This window comes from Lonchura striata, chromosome 1 (genome assembly GCF_046129695.1).
Source record: "Lonchura striata isolate bLonStr1 chromosome 1, bLonStr1.mat, whole genome shotgun sequence".
Taxonomy (NCBI): Eukaryota; Metazoa; Chordata; class Aves; order Passeriformes; family Estrildidae; genus Lonchura; species Lonchura striata.
The window spans coordinates 94,837,068-94,857,435 of NC_134603.1; the positions used below are offsets into that span (position 1 = coordinate 94,837,068).

At 48.6% G+C, this 20,368-nt stretch overlaps 2 protein-coding genes across 2 annotated transcripts; both read left to right on the top strand.

Annotated features, from left to right (window-relative positions):
* The first annotated feature begins 3,801 nt into the window (after window positions 1-3,801).
* On the top strand, window positions 3,802-6,427 carry LOC110478247 (tubulin beta-2 chain). Its single transcript, XM_021544783.3, has 4 exons — window positions 3,802-3,933; window positions 4,438-4,546; window positions 4,804-4,914; window positions 5,135-6,427. Exons 1-4 carry the CDS (start codon window positions 3,877-3,879, stop codon window positions 6,193-6,195), a joined length of 1,338 nt encoding a protein of 445 aa, XP_021400458.1. The 5' UTR covers window positions 3,802-3,876; the 3' UTR covers window positions 6,196-6,427.
* An 11,189-nt stretch (window positions 6,428-17,616) lies between these two features.
* LOC110478245 (tubulin beta-1 chain) lies at window positions 17,617-20,367 on the top strand. Its single transcript, XM_021544780.3, has 4 exons — window positions 17,617-17,735; window positions 18,382-18,490; window positions 18,762-18,872; window positions 19,093-20,367. Exons 1-4 carry the CDS (start codon window positions 17,679-17,681, stop codon window positions 20,151-20,153), a joined length of 1,338 nt encoding a protein of 445 aa, XP_021400455.1. The 5' UTR covers window positions 17,617-17,678; the 3' UTR covers window positions 20,154-20,367.
* Window position 20,368: the final 1 nt, after the last annotated feature.

Here is a 20,368-nt window from a genome sequence, read left to right on the forward strand (position 1 = left end):
AAGACACATAGAAATGGAGATACTCAACAAAATTTTGTTTTCAAAATGTTCCTTCTCCACCTGCACCACCCTGAGTTCCTCTCAAATGTACCCAGGATCCTCCCAGCCTGCCCGTCACCGATGCACGCTGAGGAGCAAAATATTGGTTTGCCCTAAATGACCTAATGAGCCAGCCTAGATGTCCAGCTTGGTCTATGGTCTAAGACCCCAACTCATGAGCGTACAAACTTCTAATTTTTGTATAATACAGCAGCATTTCCCAAAATATACAGAAGGCCTAGGTGCCTCTCTTGGGGGTTTGGGCATTACTTCAAGGTCTGTAAGAGATTTCCATCCTTCTGAGATGAGCCACAGACAAGAAGTGTGATCTCCATTAAATCTGCTGCTGAGCCATGGGAGAGCTCCAAGTTTCTTTTTAGAACAAACATTCTAATGACCCACAAACTATGCTGCAGCACATCCCACAAAAGCACATATTTTCTATTATAAATTAAAATTACTAAGCCTTTCCCTTGGGCTTTTGTTAGGTGGCTTTTGCAACCTTCTGCATCCAGCGAGGAAACCAGGACTTTCTTTCATCAGTGCTCACTTCAATAGCATAAGACAGAGGCTCTGAAGGTGATCCTACCCAACCTTGTAGTGGGAGGATGGGAACCACAAAAGGGAGTGAGGAGAGGACATGTTAGATAAAACTGGGTTGATCCTCTGAGTTTCATTAAACAAACTCGTGACTGTGATTGTGTTATTCCTTCTCTCTAAAACCGACTGTGAACAACCTTGCAAGCTGGCATTTCACCCACCCTGCCGCCGTTTCCGCAGTCCCCTACCCACATTGCCTTTACGCCCTGGGAAATGAGCCTGGCGAGTGAAAATGCAGCAGGCTTTTTTTTTTTTTTTTTTTAATTTGTGTGTGTGTGTGTGTGTGTGTGTGTGTGCAGCTCGTTTCTACCGGGCACAGGGGGCGGTTGCCGGGGAGATGGGGATGGAGGAGCCCAGCGAGGGCCGGTCCCCGGCTGGGGCTGGAGCAGGGGCTGCACTGACAGAGACAGCAGTGTCAGGCAGATCCAGAGAGGGGGGAGAGAGGCACGGGCACCAGCAGCTAACACATCATTTCCCTGCAAGTAATTCACAACAAGCTGTGCTGAACATTTGAGGAGCCCTCCGTCCCAAACACCTTAGAATTAACATGGACTTTGTCTGAAGTCTCCTGAAGTGATTTGAATGGCTGCCATTCACCTTTAAGGAGTCTGGTCTAGGGGATGCAGAAAAGACAGATCTGGGTTTTGTCTTTCATCCTTCTGAAAAGCAGCTATTTATTTTAAAAATAAACATTTCACCTATTTTATTTTTCTTACAGTCTTAACAAGTTCTATACAGTAGATATACTTGAATCTCCCCTGCTTCAAAGAGGTGTATTCGTTTATTTTAAGGCAAAGCTGTTGGGGTGGGTTTCTTTCCTCCACTGTTAATAATCTCTTTTCCTTGAATTGGATTTTAAAATGGCTTCCTTTGAAGCCTCAAGCTGTTAGGAATGAGCTTAGCGTAGGTATGGAGGATGTGTAAAATCAGCTACTCCCCTTCGCACCAAAATGTCAGTTATTCTCCTAGTAAAAAACCAATATGCAGGACACACGCAGGATACTTCGAAATAACAGTAGCAAACAGTCACAGTACCTATATTTTGCACCAGCTCTGCTGTCACCGAGTTTTGCTGTGACAGGGTTTTCAGGAGCACACCCGCCGCAGCCATGGGAAAGACTGGCATTACTTTGAATCATTACCTGGAGCGGTCAGTGGTCCCCTGCAGCTGCTAATCTGCAAGCTATTCTTGAACAAATAATTATAGATGAGGATGTTGATTATGCAGTTAGCATGCCACAAAAGAATGTTCGCTTGGAATTACAGCTACACATTGTTTGTGAAGCGTAGTCAACCAAATAATTAAATTGTTCCTGGCTTAGGCCAGTAAAAACAGATTTCACAGGGACTGCAAATGATCGGATTAATTTTTCTCAAAATCACTACTGAAGAGACAAACGTGATTCTGTATTTTCTAGCATGCCTTTTGGAGATGGGATGCCTTCTCACCGTAAGGCAAACAAAAGAAAGGTGTGGATGCACTGGCATATCAATCAGAGGAAACCGGGCTGTGGTGAGGATTGCCTTGGAAGAAGGTACAATTAGATCAGGAGTAATCCATAGGCAAGGTTATCGATCTGCATAAACCAGGTTAGAGAGATTAGGGATATCGGCACGTGTACAGAACAAAGGAGGGAGAAAGAAGAAGAAATATATAGAATAAATATTGGTTGAAAATGGTGATACACTTTAATCTGCACCTCTAGAGTAGCTGAAGCATAGAATAGATGAAGTAGCCTTCCTCTAGCGGGTCACTAAAACGGGATTTAGTGGAGTCCCGCCCGGCGCTGGCTACGGGGATCTTGCCTGGGCTGTCGGTGGCTCGGAGCAGCCTCCCGAGAGAACCGCTCCCTCCCTGCGCTGCACACGCACACCGAGACCGCGGTGAGAATCAGGCGATGCCGAGGAGGAGCCGCCACGCCGGGCTGACCGCCCCGAAGGGCACCGGGCACGGCGCGAACCGTGCCGCGTTGCCCGTGCTCTTCCTCCTCGCCACCTCCTCCTCCTCTTCCGGCGGCCTGGGCAAGTGCCGTGCCCTGCCCGCTGCCGCGGCCCCCGCCTGCCCGCCCTGCCACCGCTGTCATGCCCGCGGCGGCATAGGGGCTGCTCGAAAATAAAGTGAGGGATAAGAAATCATCTCTGGAGACCACATGTTCAACAGTCTCCTGCTCCCCGCCCCCCCACCTTCCTTTCTTCATCCCTCGGCATCTGTAAATCCGCAATGAAGCGGCGAAAAGCAAGACCCGTTTGCTGCAGAGCTCAAGGAACCACCCCACTCAAGCCCCCGGCCCTGTGCAGCAGCACCCGCGCTATTGTCTGCTTGAGGGTCGCTGGTGGCTGCGGCCGGACGGGTGACAGCGCGGAGCGGGGCGCTTGGCTGGAGCGCGGCTCCTGCCTCATCTTCGGAGCAAATCCAACCTTCTTAGGCATAGAAAGAGAAGCCGAGCTCGGTAGCGAGGAGAGGCGGGCGGGAACCGCCCGAGGGCAGGCAGGGCTGGCGGACAGGATCACCGCAGCCCGTGCTGGAGGGAAGCCCACCCGCGTCGTGCCGGGGGTGGATAAACCGGGTCAGGGCGCGGGGCTCCTGACCGCCGGGGCGGGCTTGTGCGGGCAGACGGGCGGCAACCACGGGCGACTGGTGATGCCGGCGGGCACACGGTGCCTCCACGGGGAGGGAGTCTCCCGCCGGCACCTAGTGAACGGAGACACTGGCGGGGGGGCGGAGGCAGCCGCGGGGTTCCCCCTCCCACCCCCCGACGGCAACGCCCGCTGCTGCGGCAGGGAAGGCTGCGCTTCACGGGGAACAAAAGGCTGCGGCGGCGGCGGCCGCGGGAGGGCGAAGAGCGGGACGGCGGCCGCAGGGAGGTTCCGCGGTTCACACGTGGGCGGCTCGGCCCGGCTCGGCCGCCCCATCGTGGCGCTCGGCGCCTTTGTCCCCGCTGTCAGCGCCGGAGCGGGGCGGCGGCGGCGCGCCCGGCCGCTCCCGCCGGCCACGCCCCGGCCGCGCCCCCCGCCCCGGCCGCGCCCCCCGCGGGACACAATGCCCGCGCCCGCCCCATCCCCGCGCGCTCATTGGCTCCGCGCCGTTCCCGCATGACGTCACCGGCGGGCGGAGCGCGGCGCCCGATTTAAGGGGCGGCGAGGGGCGCGGCCGCCGCAGCGGCGAGTGCGGGAGCGGGCGGAGCGGGCTGTGAAGGCGGCAGGAGCAGCGGGGCGGCACCTTCCGACACCGGCACCATGCGTGAGATCGTGCACATCCAAGCCGGGCAGTGCGGCAACCAGATTGGCGCCAAGGTACGGACTAGCGCCCCGCTCGTCTGCCCGGGACTCCGCGCGTGGGGCGGTGCCAGCTCAGCCGGGCTCCGCGTGTCCCGGGGATAGCGCTGCCGGGCGGGAGAGTTCTCGGCTTCCCGATACGGAGCACCATCGGGCTCGCCCGTCCCCGGGAGGGTCCGCGCGGCATGGTTCCCGCCTGTTCCACCTTACGGGGAAGCGCGGAGGGGCTTCCGCGCCGTGGGCGCGGCATGCCTTGAGGAAGAAGGGAAGGGCGGGGGCATCAGCTGCCGTCCATCAGCCCCTCGGGGGCTGCAGGGGTCCCAGGCAGGCGGGGGAAGGGGCGCCGGGCAGTGCCACACCCCTCCCGTCGGTGGAGGGGGAGCGTGCAGGGCGCGGTAGCGGCTCGGTCTGGCGGGGGGGGCGCACCCACGCGCGGCGAATCCCCGCGCGCCACGTGGCGGGGATTTGACCGGGGGGCGAGAGAGGGGCGTGGCGGCACTGACCACCCTTCTGTCCCTTTAGTTCTGGGAGGTCATCAGCGATGAGCACGGCATCGACCCCACGGGCAGCTACCACGGGGACAGCGACCTGCAGCTGGAGAGGATCAACGTCTACTACAATGAAGCCACCGGTAACGCCCCTCTCTAATGAGCTTCCCGGGGGAGTGGGCAAGGGGTGTGCAGGCAGGGGTCCCCCAGCCCTTCTGCACAGTGGGAGACGCCCCAGCACAGCTTAAATGGCTGCTTTGTTTTCCCATCTTGGATCTTTCCAAATTCCCACACCCTCCATGTCCTCATCAGCAAATCCTGGGGAAGCGGATGGGAGCACAGCAGGGCTCCTGTGGCTGCCAATTGCGGGTTGTAACGCTGCTGCTGGTTCCTCCCACAGGTAACAAGTATGTCCCCCGTGCCATCCTCGTGGACCTGGAACCCGGCACCATGGACTCTGTGCGCTCTGGCCCCTTTGGACAGATCTTCCGTCCCGACAATTTTGTCTTTGGTGAGTGACTGTGGTGTGGAGGATTTCCCAGAGTAGGAACTCCTCACACAGAAAAGGCTTCGCGTGGGCATGCAAGTGACCCTGACCCTGGGGAACATGTATGTCCTTAGCAGAGTGGGGATGGAAGAGAGGGGTGGGCCCCTAGGGAAGGGGCAGGGGCATCATCTGAGTTTGTCCCTGGGGCGCTAATGTGGCACCTGGCTTGTGGTCTGCCCTGTAGGTCAGAGCGGGGCTGGCAACAACTGGGCCAAGGGGCACTACACGGAAGGCGCTGAGCTGGTGGACTCTGTGCTGGACGTGGTGAGGAAGGAGTCGGAGAGCTGTGACTGCCTCCAGGGCTTCCAGCTGACCCACTCGCTGGGCGGAGGCACGGGCTCTGGCATGGGCACCCTCCTGATCAGCAAGATCCGGGAGGAGTACCCCGACCGCATCATGAACACCTTCAGCGTGATGCCCTCGCCCAAGGTGTCGGACACGGTGGTGGAGCCCTACAACGCCACCCTCTCTGTGCACCAGCTGGTGGAGAACACGGACGAGACCTACTGCATTGACAACGAGGCCCTGTATGACATTTGCTTCCGCACCCTGAAGCTGACCACTCCCACCTATGGGGACCTCAACCACCTGGTGTCGGCCACCATGAGCGGCGTGACCACCTGCCTTCGCTTCCCCGGCCAGCTGAACGCCGACCTGCGCAAGCTGGCGGTCAACATGGTGCCTTTCCCGCGGCTGCACTTCTTCATGCCGGGCTTTGCCCCGCTGACCAGCCGTGGCAGCCAGCAGTACCGCGCCCTGACGGTGCCCGAGCTGACGCAGCAGATGTTCGACTCCAAGAACATGATGGCCGCCTGCGACCCCCGCCACGGCCGCTACCTGACGGTGGCCGCCATCTTCCGGGGCCGCATGTCCATGAAGGAGGTGGACGAGCAGATGCTCAACGTGCAGAACAAGAACAGCAGCTACTTTGTGGAGTGGATCCCCAACAACGTCAAGACGGCCGTCTGCGACATCCCCCCGCGCGGCCTCAAGATGTCGGCCACCTTCATCGGCAACAGCACGGCCATCCAGGAGCTCTTCAAGAGGATCTCGGAGCAGTTCACGGCCATGTTCCGGCGCAAGGCCTTCCTGCACTGGTACACCGGCGAGGGCATGGATGAAATGGAGTTCACGGAGGCCGAGAGCAACATGAACGACCTGGTCTCTGAATACCAGCAATACCAGGATGCCACTGCTGATGAGCAGGGCGAGTTTGAGGAGGAAGGAGAGGAGGATGAGGCGTAAAGTTGAGATGGGTAGGAGTTAAGTATAGTCTGAGCAGGCAAGTATTCATTGAGAGAAGGAATCTGTGCAGTTGTGCTGAAGCATGCATTTTTTCATTTGGTGCTCTCCACTGTTGCTTCTGTCAGCAGTTTTGTATCCTTGACTGTCCAATGTAACAGTAGTTGCAAAATTCTTCAGAGTCTTCTGTTGAAATGGTTAACTTCTCAAACATAAAGGCTTTTTGTGTCCTAAACTGTCTCCTCTACTTTATTTCTCTCTTGATTAAGCAAATAATTCTTGTGTAGTTTTCTGTAGTTTCGCTTCTCAGTTTATTCCTGTACCTCAGTGAAAGGCTAAACTGAACAAAAAAAGAATTCCCAGGCTGTCAGTTTAGCAGCACGTGGAAACTCACGTAGTAGCTCAGCTAAACGTGCCAGGTAGTTTATACAAAATCCTGTGTTTAACAGCTTAGCTATTTGTTAAGGCAAAAGCTGCTTTATCTGATAAAAACAAGTCACTGCATTAGAATCATACTATTTGTCTTTATGGACATACATGGTAGAGAAGTCAGAGCGAAGGTATTGAATTCCACATTACTGACTGTCAAAACTGATTTGACGGGATAGCTGCGGGCTTCCGTATGGGCATTCAGCAGCTTATTTAACTTGTTCCACAGACTGTAGTACAGGCATATGGGTGGCTGACTGTGATTTGACTTGATGCTGAGCTCACTTCTCTTCCCCTCAGCTCTCCTCTCTAAATACAAACATTCCATACAGAGAAGCATAGGTTGGTACTAGCAGGCAACTTGAGAGCTCAAGTAAAAAACTAAGCTTTTTCTCTTCAAGAATAAAATTTGTGTTTCCCAAAGATAGCCACTAACCTGCCCTTAATTGTAAAAGGATTGATTCTACAGGGCAATCAATTCCCTTTAGGAGATAGGAGGTAATGAGCACATTTCTAGGCTCAAAAGTGTGTCTAGAGCATACCATACAATCTTAGTCAACTGTACACCCCCTGACAACAGCTGTCTCCAAGTTACATGTTTACAGGGCAATTGTTTGCTCCTGGTTCCTGCAGCAGGAGATGAACCTCTACCCAGGTAGGGGAGAGCAGTGCAGCTGCACCCTCCTGTGCATCTTTGCAAAGGTAAGTGTTATTTCTTTACAGTGAGGGAGGGGGGATTGATGTTCTTATGGGATGCAAGAACCCTGAATGAATCTACAATGTTGTTAACAGTAGTTAGCAAAGTTTCATAGATTCTAATCCTCCTACAGAGCAAGAATGAAATCCCTCCTGGAGTTTAACAGTTACCCAATATATAAGCTTAGTCCTTAGTTCATCCAAACACCACTCTAGGAGAGTGGTCCTGCACTAAAAAAAAGTGTTGCTATGATAACTGCTACCAATACTACAATTACTGCAGTCCTTACTGCTCTGAAAGAGCTGGTATTCACATGTGTTCAGCCTCTATTGTGAGCCTTTGCTGAAATGCTTGCAAGGCATTACTGGAAAAAAGAATTAAAAGGGAGCTGCTGTGCATGACTAATATCTTGCCTGAGTCCTCTGCCTGTGGATGCTGCTCTGAATGTGTGCTGTTCTTTGCCAATGGGCCTGGCTGCACTGGTGTGTGTGGGACAACAGGCACTTGCTAAAGCTTTTCTCTCATTTGTAGGTTTGGTCTCTGGTGTACAGAGGAGTGAGAAGCTCTTAAACTACCTGGGCTGTCAGTAAACAAATACAGCTGTTTATATCCACAACAGTACTTGTATTTCTTAATGCTTGAGCCATTCAAGGATTAAACATTAGACAAATTGAAGTTGTTTTAGTAGCTGAGTTAATACATGCTGCCTCAGGCCCTTTGGGGAAATAACACTGTATCTGGTTGCCACAGTAACCTTGCCTTGAAATTACCTAGCTGGGTTGCACTTGAAACTGTTGTTCATATAGCTTTGAGTCAGCAAACAAATCCAAACAGTTTCACTAAAAGAGAAGACCTTGGTCTTTGATAGTAATGATCTTGCTTTCAGCTGTGACACTGTAGCAGTTTTCACTAGTATTCAGCATGTCTAGCATCTAATTCTTAGTGTAATTACACTCTGTCTCTAGCTAATCCTTAAATATAGCTACCCAAGTGACACATTTCACTACAGCTCCCTTACTAGAAAGTAGGACACCATCCTACATGGCTTGCTGTTGTTTTTAGTCTGCCTTTTTTTTTTTTTTTTTTTTTTTGTTCTAGTGGAAGAAAACCCAAGAATAGAAATACTCTAGAAAGAAGCATGTCCTTTCATAAATTCTACATGTCTTATTTGCCAATCATAATCATTAAAAATTCAAAATCAAACCATCATTTCAGTAGGAGTTGAGAAATATAGAAAAAGGGGATACTGAAAGATTTGAAGGGGAAGGTTCAAAGCCTGGTAGGAACAGTAAGTCAAATATAAGGGAGGTTGAGTCTCATGGGCCTGGGACTGCAGTACCTATTTTTGTTTATCTTTGATCTTTAGCTGTATTTATTCCCCATGAGACCTTTCATTATAAAAACTGGAGCTGAGTGCTGTATGCCAAACAACAAAGATGTGTCTTCACCTGTCTTTATGGTTGCAATTTTTCTGTTTCACAAAAAAGCAGAACCACTGGAAGGATTTCAGATGAGGTTATCTGACTGACTTTACTTCTTCTGGCTGTAGATTTATATTTGTCCATGTAATGAACAATACATTTAGGGCTAAAGGTCTTGCATGAGGCATCCTAATTGGAAGAAATGGAGATGGATAATACAAATTTAGTGGTCTGCAGATTAAGCTGCTTATAATGTCTGATTTGTGTTGAGATATAAGTTAATAGCATAGAGCAATCTATTCTCATTTCAATAGATCAGTTGTGGCCTGAAGGGTAACATTCTCTTCTTTTGACAATTGGAGCTGATTGTGTTGGAGAAGGGAACAATATGTTTTTTTTTTTTATTCCCTTTTGTTAAGTGTGTAGAATTTTTAATCATGTTAGTAGAGTCTTGACCAAGAAAACCAATCAGTGTTTGACTGCTGTTAAGTACAAGAAGGTAAAGATAAATAAGGTCATAAAAACAAGGAGGCAGCATGCAAATTTAGTTTACATAGAAATGGCAGGAGTCATGGTAGCACTGGGATGCCCTCTCTCCTAATTTCTCAGACTTCAGTCTAAACCATTGTAGCAACAGTGTGGTGGAAATATAAACCAGTATGTGGTTTGATATTTCAAAACTTGCAATGGGATTGTAAACATACATCTGTTTTCCAAGAGAGGTTTTCCAGTCTTTCAAGTGGGATGATTCTTATCTTCCCAATAATGATTTTCATCTTCCCAAGATACATCAAGTGTGAATATAAATCAAAAATTGGATTGCATTAAGTATAAAATTGTCCTGATGACATGATAGTCTTAGAATCAAACCGGAGGCCCATTCTGTTGAGAGATGTATCCTTCCACAAGGTATGAGGTAATGAACAGAATAAACCAAAGTAGCAAAAGGATTTAAAGCCTGAAGAAAGAAGACAATCCATATGTTTGGGTTTTCTCTCCAGTGAATTGCCTGCAAAAACAGGGCAAACATCTAATCTGTGCAGGGAAATCTGCTCATGGATGACAATATCATGTGCTACATAGTTCAAAAGTGTGTGGTTCTAGTAGGTTTTTCTAGATATGCAAGCTCTCTGTGCTTAAAGAAAGTGTGATGGACTGACAGTCCCTATGGGATGGTGCTGCCATGCACTACTGCAAAGCTCAGCTCTGGTCCTGGAGTGACTTTGGCAAAATGGTGCTAGAGGGACAAGTTTTCTTCCCTCACTTGAAAAAGCTGGGGTTTCTTGCAATACTCCCTGCATTAGAAAGAGTTCTCTTGTTTCCTTTGTTCTTTGCCTTCCCTGTAATCCCCATAGACAAGTTATGTGTAAGATCAGGATGAAACCCAGTAGGCTTTCAGTAGGGCAAGTTACATGGTTGTTCCACTGAAATCACTTTCCAAATAACACCCCCTCCCACCCAAAAGAACCCAAACCCAATCCCCCACATCTCATGGTTTTATTACTATATTTTAAAGAAGGGCTGTTAATCTATATTAGGTTCTGCCTCACAGTGGGAGGTATTTTTACTACTTTCTGTTCAATGAAGCCTAATATTTTTCTTTGCTATTGTAGCTATGAGGAGGTAAAATCTTCTCTGGAGAAATCATGTGACTATCCCCTATAATTTGATACACAAATTTTCTCCCAAAGGATGTTATTCTGTTTTTCCTCTCCACATTAAAGCATAATGAGCAAATATGTTTCAGAAATGGTAGCCTGCACAGGAGTTATAGGTAACATTATTCCTCCAAGCCTGTTCATTGTAGGTTAGGCACAGTCTTCTGTTTACAAACAATCTCCTTCTCAATCATCCCATTTGTTTTTTCAGCTGCTTCTACATTTCTACAGAACAAAGCTTGTGGCACCTTTGATGCTTTATATGTGCCTGGGGTAATCCGAATAAAGGTTATTTTTCTCCCCCTTTCTTCAGCTAAAAATAGATCTCTGCAGGAAAGGAGCTGATTTTGAATGTGGCTTGAAAAAAAAACAAAACCAACTTCTGAGAATTTTTCACCTTCCAATAAAATCCATTCATACTAAGCACCTGCCTTTTGATACTTCAGTGATCACCTGTCCTGGTCTGTTATTTTTTTTAAATGGGAAAGAGCTCAGATACTCCCACTTAAATGGGTCTTATCTTTAGCTTGCCTACAAGAAAATTCAAAATTGAAGCATTTGGTCATAGGAAAGTGCCTCAGGGCATGATGGATTTTGGAAAAACATTTCTTGGCCGTGAGTCTCCTGGAGAGTTGTCCAGCTGGAGCCCTCTGAGCAATGGAAACCAAGGCAGAGGGAGGGAGTGGGGTTTGCTGTGAAAGCCTGCCCATCCCCAGACATCCTGCCAGCAAAGCACACAGTGCAAGTGACAACTGCTCTCCCTGAGAAGTTTAACAAGAAGTGAACTGTTTCCTTGCTCCTAGCTTCACTCCTATTTTAAGTATTTTATTTGTGAATCTGCCAGAAAGCAAAATTGTGCCTCTTTGAAGTGTGTGTATAAGAAGGCTATCTACTTACAGTATCTAGGTAAAAAAAGAAATAATTTAAGAGTAGGTCATTCCCTCCGCCCCACTCAAAAAGTCATTTTTCCCTTACGGGCAGAATTCCACTTGTAAGGGAAGAAATCAAGTTAACTCTGTTAAATTCTTGTTTATTAACATTTGATTCTTCTAGTGTAGAGATTTTCCAACTGGCCTCAATTTATCCATCTGTCATCCTTTATAATCTGGTTATTTTTCTCACTAGTCTTCCTTGGAAAGCTTAAGGCAAAGGTGGTGTTTTTTTTTTTGTTGTTGTTAGTTTTTTGTTGTGTCTTTTTTTTTTTTTTTTCATTTCTGGCAAGAATGCCTCTATCATTGAAAAAAAAAAAAATTCAGTTTAAGCAGAATGTGAAAAAAACAACTTGTTCTGGAGTGGCTAAAGTGAAGTGGCTACCCTAAAAGAAGTTCTGTAGCTTATTCAGTAAGTTCTGTGTTGTTTTGCAGTGAAAAATATTTTCACATTTTCCATTAATGTAATAGAAAGATACTGCCTACCTCCATAGTGAATAATTAAACAGGGGTTTCAAGCAGCATTCAAATGGTCTCACAACAAGCTTTACAAACACTTAATGAAATTCATGCACTGACTTCTTATAGCATGCTTCTCTGCATCTAGCCTAATGCTGGTCTTATAATTAATAAAATTATTTTGTGGCTGGTTTTTTTTTCTTTTTTTTTTTTTTTTTTTTTTCTTTCTGAAACTTCAGCCAAAAAATTTCCAGCTCCACCCTAGCAGGCAGGGATTAGAGGTTTTATTGACATTGAGAAAACTGTCACTTCCAAAGGCAGGGCTGATTCAGTATTCTCCAACTGCTGAGAAGGATTCCTATTCCCCTTGCCCCTCTTCAGGTGTTACCTCTGGTGTCATTTCCCCTACCAACTCCAGGGCATGTCTGACCCTTTTACCAGTCTTTTCCTTAACTCCACAGTTAATGACAGAAAATTGAGGGGGTGGGAGAAGGTTTTTCTTCAATTAGGTGGTGTGCCAGAGGGAGAACATGTACAAAGGAGGAGGGAAATGCGAGCAGCTGGAAGGAGGAGAGAACAAAACAAGTTATTTGGTTGATTCAGCCACCACCTACTGCAACATCACCCTAAACTCTCCTGCAGAGAACCCAGGCAATTTTAAACAATGTACACTGAATCCCACCACAAACTATGGCATCTCTTAGCAAACCTCACAAGTAGTAGTAGCTCAGTTTGCCCACTGTCAGTTTGAGTTACAAGTAACTATCAGATTGCAAGAAAAAAGGAGGCTAAGGAACAAAAGAAACAGTAACTAGAAGATCAGTCTTTATCTGTACCTTGTTCTCAATGACGTGCAGGAAGTGAACTGCCCTGGGAAACATGGTATCAGCATTTCATTTATACTGATGCTGGAAGCTTAGTAATCTTTTGACTGGAGGACTCAGTTCGTAGGGATATGAGATGTGTTTCATCTACTGAGCAATCTAAAAAAGGTAGATGGAGCCTGGATGGGGGCAGGAGCCATCTGGCTGCTACCCCATCACATCTGGTGTGCCAAAAGGAAATAATGAGACGCTGCATTGTTTTGCTTTTCTTCTAAGTAAATTGCTGCCTGATGATGATCGCCACATTTTCCCCTTTTTGGAATTGTTTTGTGATGTGATCATGTTTATTATGGTGGTTTTGAAAGACAGAGAACCAGGGTTCTGTTTGCTGTGTCCAATACAAGCACATGCACAGAAATGCCTGACTCTCAGAGGTTATAATCTAAATTCACAAGAGGAACTATATGGTGTGGAAGAAATATTAGATTCACTGAGAAACTGTTCTCCCCTCTAAAGGTGCACGGGTTATTTTAGAATTGACTGTGTCCCAAATTGCTCTGTAATGTGATTTTTTCTCACACACTTATCCTTTCTCCTCTTTTGTTCTTGGCAAAACACATCGACCCTCAGGTATAATAAATACAAGTTCAGAGGGCTCTACAATGAAAATGGTTTTGCTCATTCATAAAAACACACTCAGTATTGTTGTATTTAATAGCTTCTGATTCCTGCAGTGAGTTGTAATATTGAAATAAAAATAGATTTCCCTTTAGGTATTTTATTATTAGCATTAAAATCACTTTCACAATTATTCCAAATATCCTCTTGCTGGCAGAACATCCTTCTATCTTAATGCATATTGCAAATTATTAAGCATCATGTTCCAAAGGTGACTTCATACAGTCCTCATCAGCTGGTTATGTCATAGTTACCAGGTAGAAGGCAAATGATAATGTATTGAACAGAGCCTGCTCATTTGAGTACCAACAGAAGGACTCAAAAAGCCATGTAGTCTCTGATATAAATATCTGAGCAACACATTATATCACCCATCACAAATGACTGAGAATAAAGCCGTGGGCAGACATTTTGTGTGCATGAGAAGCTTTCCTATCTGTACACTTGTGATTCTTTCTCAAACAATGGGAAATCACAGACAGATATGAAAATATTGTGGGATCCCTGTTGCCTCCCTTGTGCATCCATCGCCAGGCTCCACCGTTGCCTTGGAAACTGGGTAGGCAGGGCTTGATTCAGGCAGGGAGGAGGCTGTGGCAGTTTCAGCTGCTGAGGGGTCCATGGATGTTCCTGGGCACAGCACATGCCCTGCCTTTGTATGAACAGGAGAATTTTGGCTTTCATTTGCAATTCTGACAACTTAGAATTTATAGAGCTGTATTCAAAAACCCCAAAACTGTAGGGAACTCCCATATCTAAGTATCATTGATGGATAAGATTTGTTAAAGTGTTTGCCATAAGGAAAGGTTCTGAATTGACATTCAAGTAATTGACATTTAGTTCGGTTCACTGTGTGTTCATGGATGTTCAGCATTGCTGAAGATGAAGGAACTTGTATGCATAAATATGTACTTCCCTCTAGGTACACAGAATAAAACCTGGAGCTACCAGCCCCACCCCGAAAGAAACAGTGGGAATCTACAAAGAGACCACTACTATGGTACCTAAGAATTAGTTTCCTAATAAAAGAATTCTTAGTGGAATAAGTCTAAAGGAGGTCACTGTGTGCATGTGGGAAGACAACATCTCAAGGAGTGTCCAGGTGTCTTCAAGAGAAGAATCATAATACTTCAAGCCAAGCCTTTGTGGATTGCCAGGAATATTCTGGCACCCAAAAAGCTCTTCAGTGTCTGTGTGGATCTCTCAGAGATACCAGAGATGCAGTTGTGTTGCAGTTCCACCAGTAGTTAGATGTAACTGCTGCTGCTGCCCAAAAAGGTGGGTTATGCCTAGAGCAAGTACAAATGTATATGCATAAGTGGTGTGAACAATAACAAAGACTGCCTGTGATTAAGTGTTGCCAAAACATGTCAAAGGAAAATACTGATGACAGCTGGGATATAAAGAAAGAATTTGGTGAAAAGATCTCAGTGCCTGCACAGTGCTGGATATTTTGTGATTGCAAAAGCCACATGGAATAGCACCACACTTACCTCCCTGTGTTGCAAAGCTTAAGCCAATCTGTGCTCATGACATTTCACAGCAGCTGAGGTTTCTGCACTATGGAAGAAAATGAGCTACAGTTGATAAGAAAGTCAATTCACTGGAGCAAACTGAGAGCTACTTTTGAAAATATAGCCAAAGTACTTTTTCAAGGTCACAGCAGCCAAATTCCAGGCTAAGATATGGCACTTCTTTAGCCACTAGGATTTCCTGCTGTTGATGAAAAAAAAAAATAAATAAAGAGTGAAACTGGTGACATTGTGCATTGATTTATATTGTGTTAAGCATAGCTAACCTGAGTATTCTGATCATTCTGGCCTTATTCTTGATAGTGGTAATGATTTCCCACATCAATTATTACCTCACTTTTGCAAAAATCTTCCTGTTTTGAAGGTGTTGTAATTGCAATATGATGTTATACTGTAGTGAGAAACTGAGATGAATAAACTGTCAGTCTGGTGTTGCTGATCAGACACAGCCTCCCACTCCTTTCTTTCCCTTTCATACAACTACACAATTGTGGAGGTTGGACAGAACCTCTGGGATCATCTAGTCTAGTCCTTTACTTTGCCTGACAAGGTCAGCTAAAACAGGTTAATCAGGGTTGTCCCCACCAGGTTTTTGACTGTCTCCAAGACTGGACACCACAATCTCTCTGGGCAACCTGTACCAGAGCAAAGTGGTTTTGGTTTTGGATTTTTTTTTTTTAAATATTCAAATTTCTGTATTTCAGTCTGTTTCCACTGATAATCATGTGATATCATGTGTTGCTCAGACATGTCCACTGCCTCTCCTCCCATTACTGTGCACCTCTGAGAGGAGTCTGGCTCCCTCTTTTTTACTGCTTCCCATCAAGCATTTATACACACTGATAAGAATCTCCTGAGCCTTCTCTAGGAAAATTGGTCCCAGCTCTCAGCCACTCCTTGTATGACAGATGCTCCACTTCCTTAACTGCTTTCATGGCCTTTCATTGGACTGACTTCAAAATGGCCATCTCTCTCTTATACTGGGGAGGCCAGAATTGGATGTAAAACTCCAGATGCGTTTCATCACAGCTTATCCCCTTCATTGACCTGCTGGTAACAATCTCCCTTAAACAAGGACATTGCTGGACAACTCATGCTGTTAGGACACACTGCCCACTCACGTTCAACTTGGTGTCCACCAGGATCTCCAGGCTGGTTTTGGCCAAGCTTCTTTCCATCTGGGTGGTCACCAGCACGTACTGTTTCAGTGAGTTGTTCCCTTCCAGGTACAGGACTTTGCACTTCCCTTTGTTAAACTGCATGAGGTTCCTGTCAGCCCATTTCTCCAGCTTACTGTGGTCACTCTGGATTGGCAGCATAATCCCCTGGTGTGTCAGACCCTCCTCCCAGTTTTGTATCATCAGCAGACTTGCTGAGGGTGCACTCTCTTGCCATTTAACTCACTAATGAAGCAATTAAATGGTGTAGGCCAAGGATCAGCCACTGGAGTATGGCACCAGTGTCTGGCATCAACATGAATTTTATGCTGCTGATGTTAAACCCTGCAGCTTGGCAGTTTAGCCAGTTTTCACTCCATCTCACTGCCCATTTATCTAGGCCATACCTCATCAACTGGCCTACAGGGATGTTATAGGAGACAGTTCAAAAGCCTTCACAAAATAAACAATGTTAACTATGTTGATACTTGGCAAAGTTTTAGTGCTTGCATCACCATGTTGTCTCCCCTTTGTGCTTTAATGTTGTGCTTGAGGTGAACACTCTCCAGTTCCATTATGCTGAACACAAGGTACACTGTTTTGCATTCTCTTTACCAACCTATTCCTTGCTTCATTGTGGGCTGTCATCTCCCTTCCCTGGTGCTAGTGTAAAGCTGTCCTTACCAGGGTGGCCAGATGAGTAGCAAAGTTACTTTCATCTCTGAAAAAAAAAAAAATAGAGCTGTGAATCAAGTACTGTTTTATAATCAAGTTCAGTAGTTTCTGCACAATCAATTATAGACCCTGCTGAAATGTCAGATGTTCTCTCCTTGGCAGCAGTGCAGATACAGGTGTGTATTGCAGTTTGTTCAGTTATATTCTCCTGTTGTCCTTGAACTGTTCCTCCTCCCTTGGTCATCCACCATGTACTTTTCTCAGGGCTTTTTTTTTTTTTTTTTTTCCTATGAGAGATCGAGCAAGATACTACTAGCAGGAAGCAGCATAAAATTTTATGCAAGCCCTCTGTGTTCCTGAAATTAGAGCCTCTTGTATATATGTTTAGCAGCACTATCTAAAACACAGTTTCATACTAGAAACTGGTTGTGGGCATTAACATCACCACCCAATGTCTGCTTGTTTCAGGTGCCCAAGCTATGGAAAAATTATGCTTGTGCTTTAGACATATTGAAATATGATAAAGCTGGCCTGAGCTAGAAATACAGGCTTGAGGGTACTACTAAAACATAGCAGCATGTGCTTTGCTGCTGTGGCTTAGCAGACGCGAAGGAAGCAAGGGCACGAATTCCAACAGGTGCGCAAAGACGAGTTAGGCGGTTTTGTTTTCTTTTTCACTTTTTCACTCCAAGATAAGCCATGTCTCATCCGATCCCGGCCTTTTCCCCGACGGCTGGATGCGAAGTTCCCGCAGCACCCCAAGCCAGCGGCGTTCAGCATGCGGAGGGGCCCGCAGCCTGCCTCTCCCAGACCAGCCCGGGCTCGGACGGGGAGCCAGCCGGGACAGCGGGGCGCGGGAGACAATGCCCGGGCCCGCCCCGCGCCGCGCCGTCCCCGCCGCACGTCACCGGCGGGCGGAGCGCGGCGCCCGATTTAAGGGGCAGCGAGGGGCGCGGCCGCTGCGGGTGCGGGAGCGGCGGCGAAGGAGGCGGTAGCAGCAGCAGGGGCAGCTTCGGACGCAGGCGCCATGCGTGAGATCGTGCACATCCAGGCCGGCCAGTGCGGCAACCAGATTGGCGCCAAGGTACGGACAGGCGCGGAAGCGGGGTGCTGCTGCCGGTGGTGCGCAGCCCGTCCCGAAATGAAAAGCGACCCGGGGTTTGCTGAGGCGTCGTGGCTAGTGTTACCCCTCGTCCGTGCCGCTCCGAGCTGCTGCGGGGCTGGGCGGGGCAGGGATATGCCGGCGCTCCCGTCCGGCGTGCCCGGCCTTCCCGCAGGCAGCCGCGGCCATCCCGTGCTGCCTCGCCCCTCTGCGGCCGCGGCGCCAGCTGCCGAGGGAGGGAACGGGAGGTGTTTTAGTGAACCACTGATCGTGTGCAGGTGTTGCCATCTTGTCGTGGCTGCAGGGTCTTAAGCCAGTGCTAGACAATGGGAGGGCACCAAATTGATACAGCCAGAGATGGTTACTGTTTGGATACAAACTACAAAGGAATTAACTTGCACTTCAGTGCTATGGCTCCTCGTCAGCCTCCTGCTAGTTCAGCTGCTGTGGCCAGCGAAGCCCTTGTGCACTGACTCACCTTCCCACCCGGCAGCTGCTCTGCCATGCAAGGGAGTGGTCAGGGCCACGGAATGCATGGGCTGCACCGGGGGTGTGTGATTGGCACTGGCCAGCTGTTTCCACTGGCACTGAAAATGGCCAATTGTAATTTTTCAAAAATTTCCTCTAGTTCTGGGAGGTCATCAGCGATGAGCATGGCATTGATCCCACGGGCAGCTACCATGGGGACAGTGAACTGCAGCTGGAGAGGATCAACGTCTACTACAATGAAGCTGCTGGTAAGTGCCTGCTTGCTCAGATGTCCTCAAATAAATGGGGCAGCCATGACAGTTCATTGAGGCTGGAAATATCCCTGAGCATGAGCTGTCATCTGCCAGTGACTCCTCTAAGAGACCTTTGTTCTCAGAAAGGCTCTGATAACACGGCAGTCTTGATTGTGACAGTGCCTCTCCAGAGAAATGCAGGGGGGTGGAAGGGAACACAGCAGGGCTCCCATGACACTGGCTGCTGACTGCAGGGCTGTAACGCTGCTGCTGGTTCCTCCCACAGGTAACAAGTATGTCCCCCGTGCCATCCTCGTGGACCTGGAACCCGGCACCATGGACTCTGTGCGCTCTGGCCCCTTTGGACAGATCTTCCGTCCCGACAATTTTGTCTTTGGTGAGTGACTGTGGTGTGGAGGATTTCCCAGAGTAGGAACTCCTCACACAGAAAAGGCTTAGCATGGGCATGCAAGTGACCCTGACCCTGGGGAACTTGTATGCCCTTAGCAGAGTGGGGATGGAAGAGAGGGGTGGGCCCCTAGGGAAGAGGCAGTGGCATCATCTGTGTTTGTCCCTGGGGCGCTAATGTGGCACCTGGCTTGTGGTCTGCCCTGTAGGTCAGAGCGGGGCTGGCAACAACTGGGCCAAGGGGCACTACACGGAAGGCGCTGAGCTGGTGGACTCTGTGCTGGACGTGGTGAGGAAGGAGTCGGAGAGCTGTGACTGCCTCCAGGGCTTCCAGCTGACCCACTCGCTGGGCGGAGGCACGGGCTCTGGCATGGGCACCCTCCTGATCAGTAAGATCCGGGAGGAGTACCCTGACCGCATCATGAACACCTTCAGCGTGATGCCCTCGCCCAAGGTGTCGGACACGGTGGTGGAGCCCTACAACGCCACCCTCTCTGTGCACCAGCTGGTGGAGAACACGGACGAGACCTACTGCATTGACAACGAGGCCCTGTATGACATTTGCTTCCGCACCCTGAAGCTGACCACTCCCACCTATGGGGACCTCAACCACCTGGTGTCGGCCACCATGAGCGGCGTGACCACCTGCCTTCGCTTCCCCGGCCAGCTGAACGCCGACCTGCGCAAGCTGGCGGTCAACATGGTGCCTTTCCCGCGGCTGCACTTCTTCATGCCGGGCTTTGCCCCGCTGACCAGCCGTGGCAGCCAGCAGTACCGCGCCCTGACGGTGCCCGAGCTGACGCAGCAGATGTTCGACTCCAAGAACATGATGGCCGCCTGCGACCCCCGCCACGGCCGCTACCTGACGGTGGCCGCCATCTTCCGGGGCCGCATGTCCATGAAGGAGGTGGACGAGCAGATGCTCAACGTGCAGAACAAGAACAGCAGCTACTTTGTGGAGTGGATCCCCAACAACGTCAAGACGGCCGTCTGCGACATCCCCCCGCGCGGCCTCAAGATGTCGGCCACCTTCATCGGCAACAGCACGGCCATCCAGGAGCTCTTCAAGAGGATCTCGGAGCAGTTCACGGCCATGTTCCGGCGCAAGGCCTTCCTGCACTGGTACACCGGCGAGGGCATGGATGAAATGGAGTTCACGGAGGCCGAGAGCAACATGAACGACCTGGTCTCTGAATACCAGCAATACCAGGATGCCACTGCTGATGAGCAGGGCGAGTTTGAAGAGGAAGGAGAGGAGGATGAGGCTTAAGCCACCTGGTATCAAAGGAACTTCTGTAAAGTGGGCATGCACCTGAATGACTTCTGATAGTGGTGGTGAAGCATGTTTTCTATAAACTGTACCCAATTATCCTCTCAGCTTTTGTGACCTTGCCAGATTTCTCAATGTAACAGTTCTGAATCCTAATTCTTACAATGTTTTTTGTCCTTTAATATTAAGAGCACATAAAGGCATGTATTCAAGAT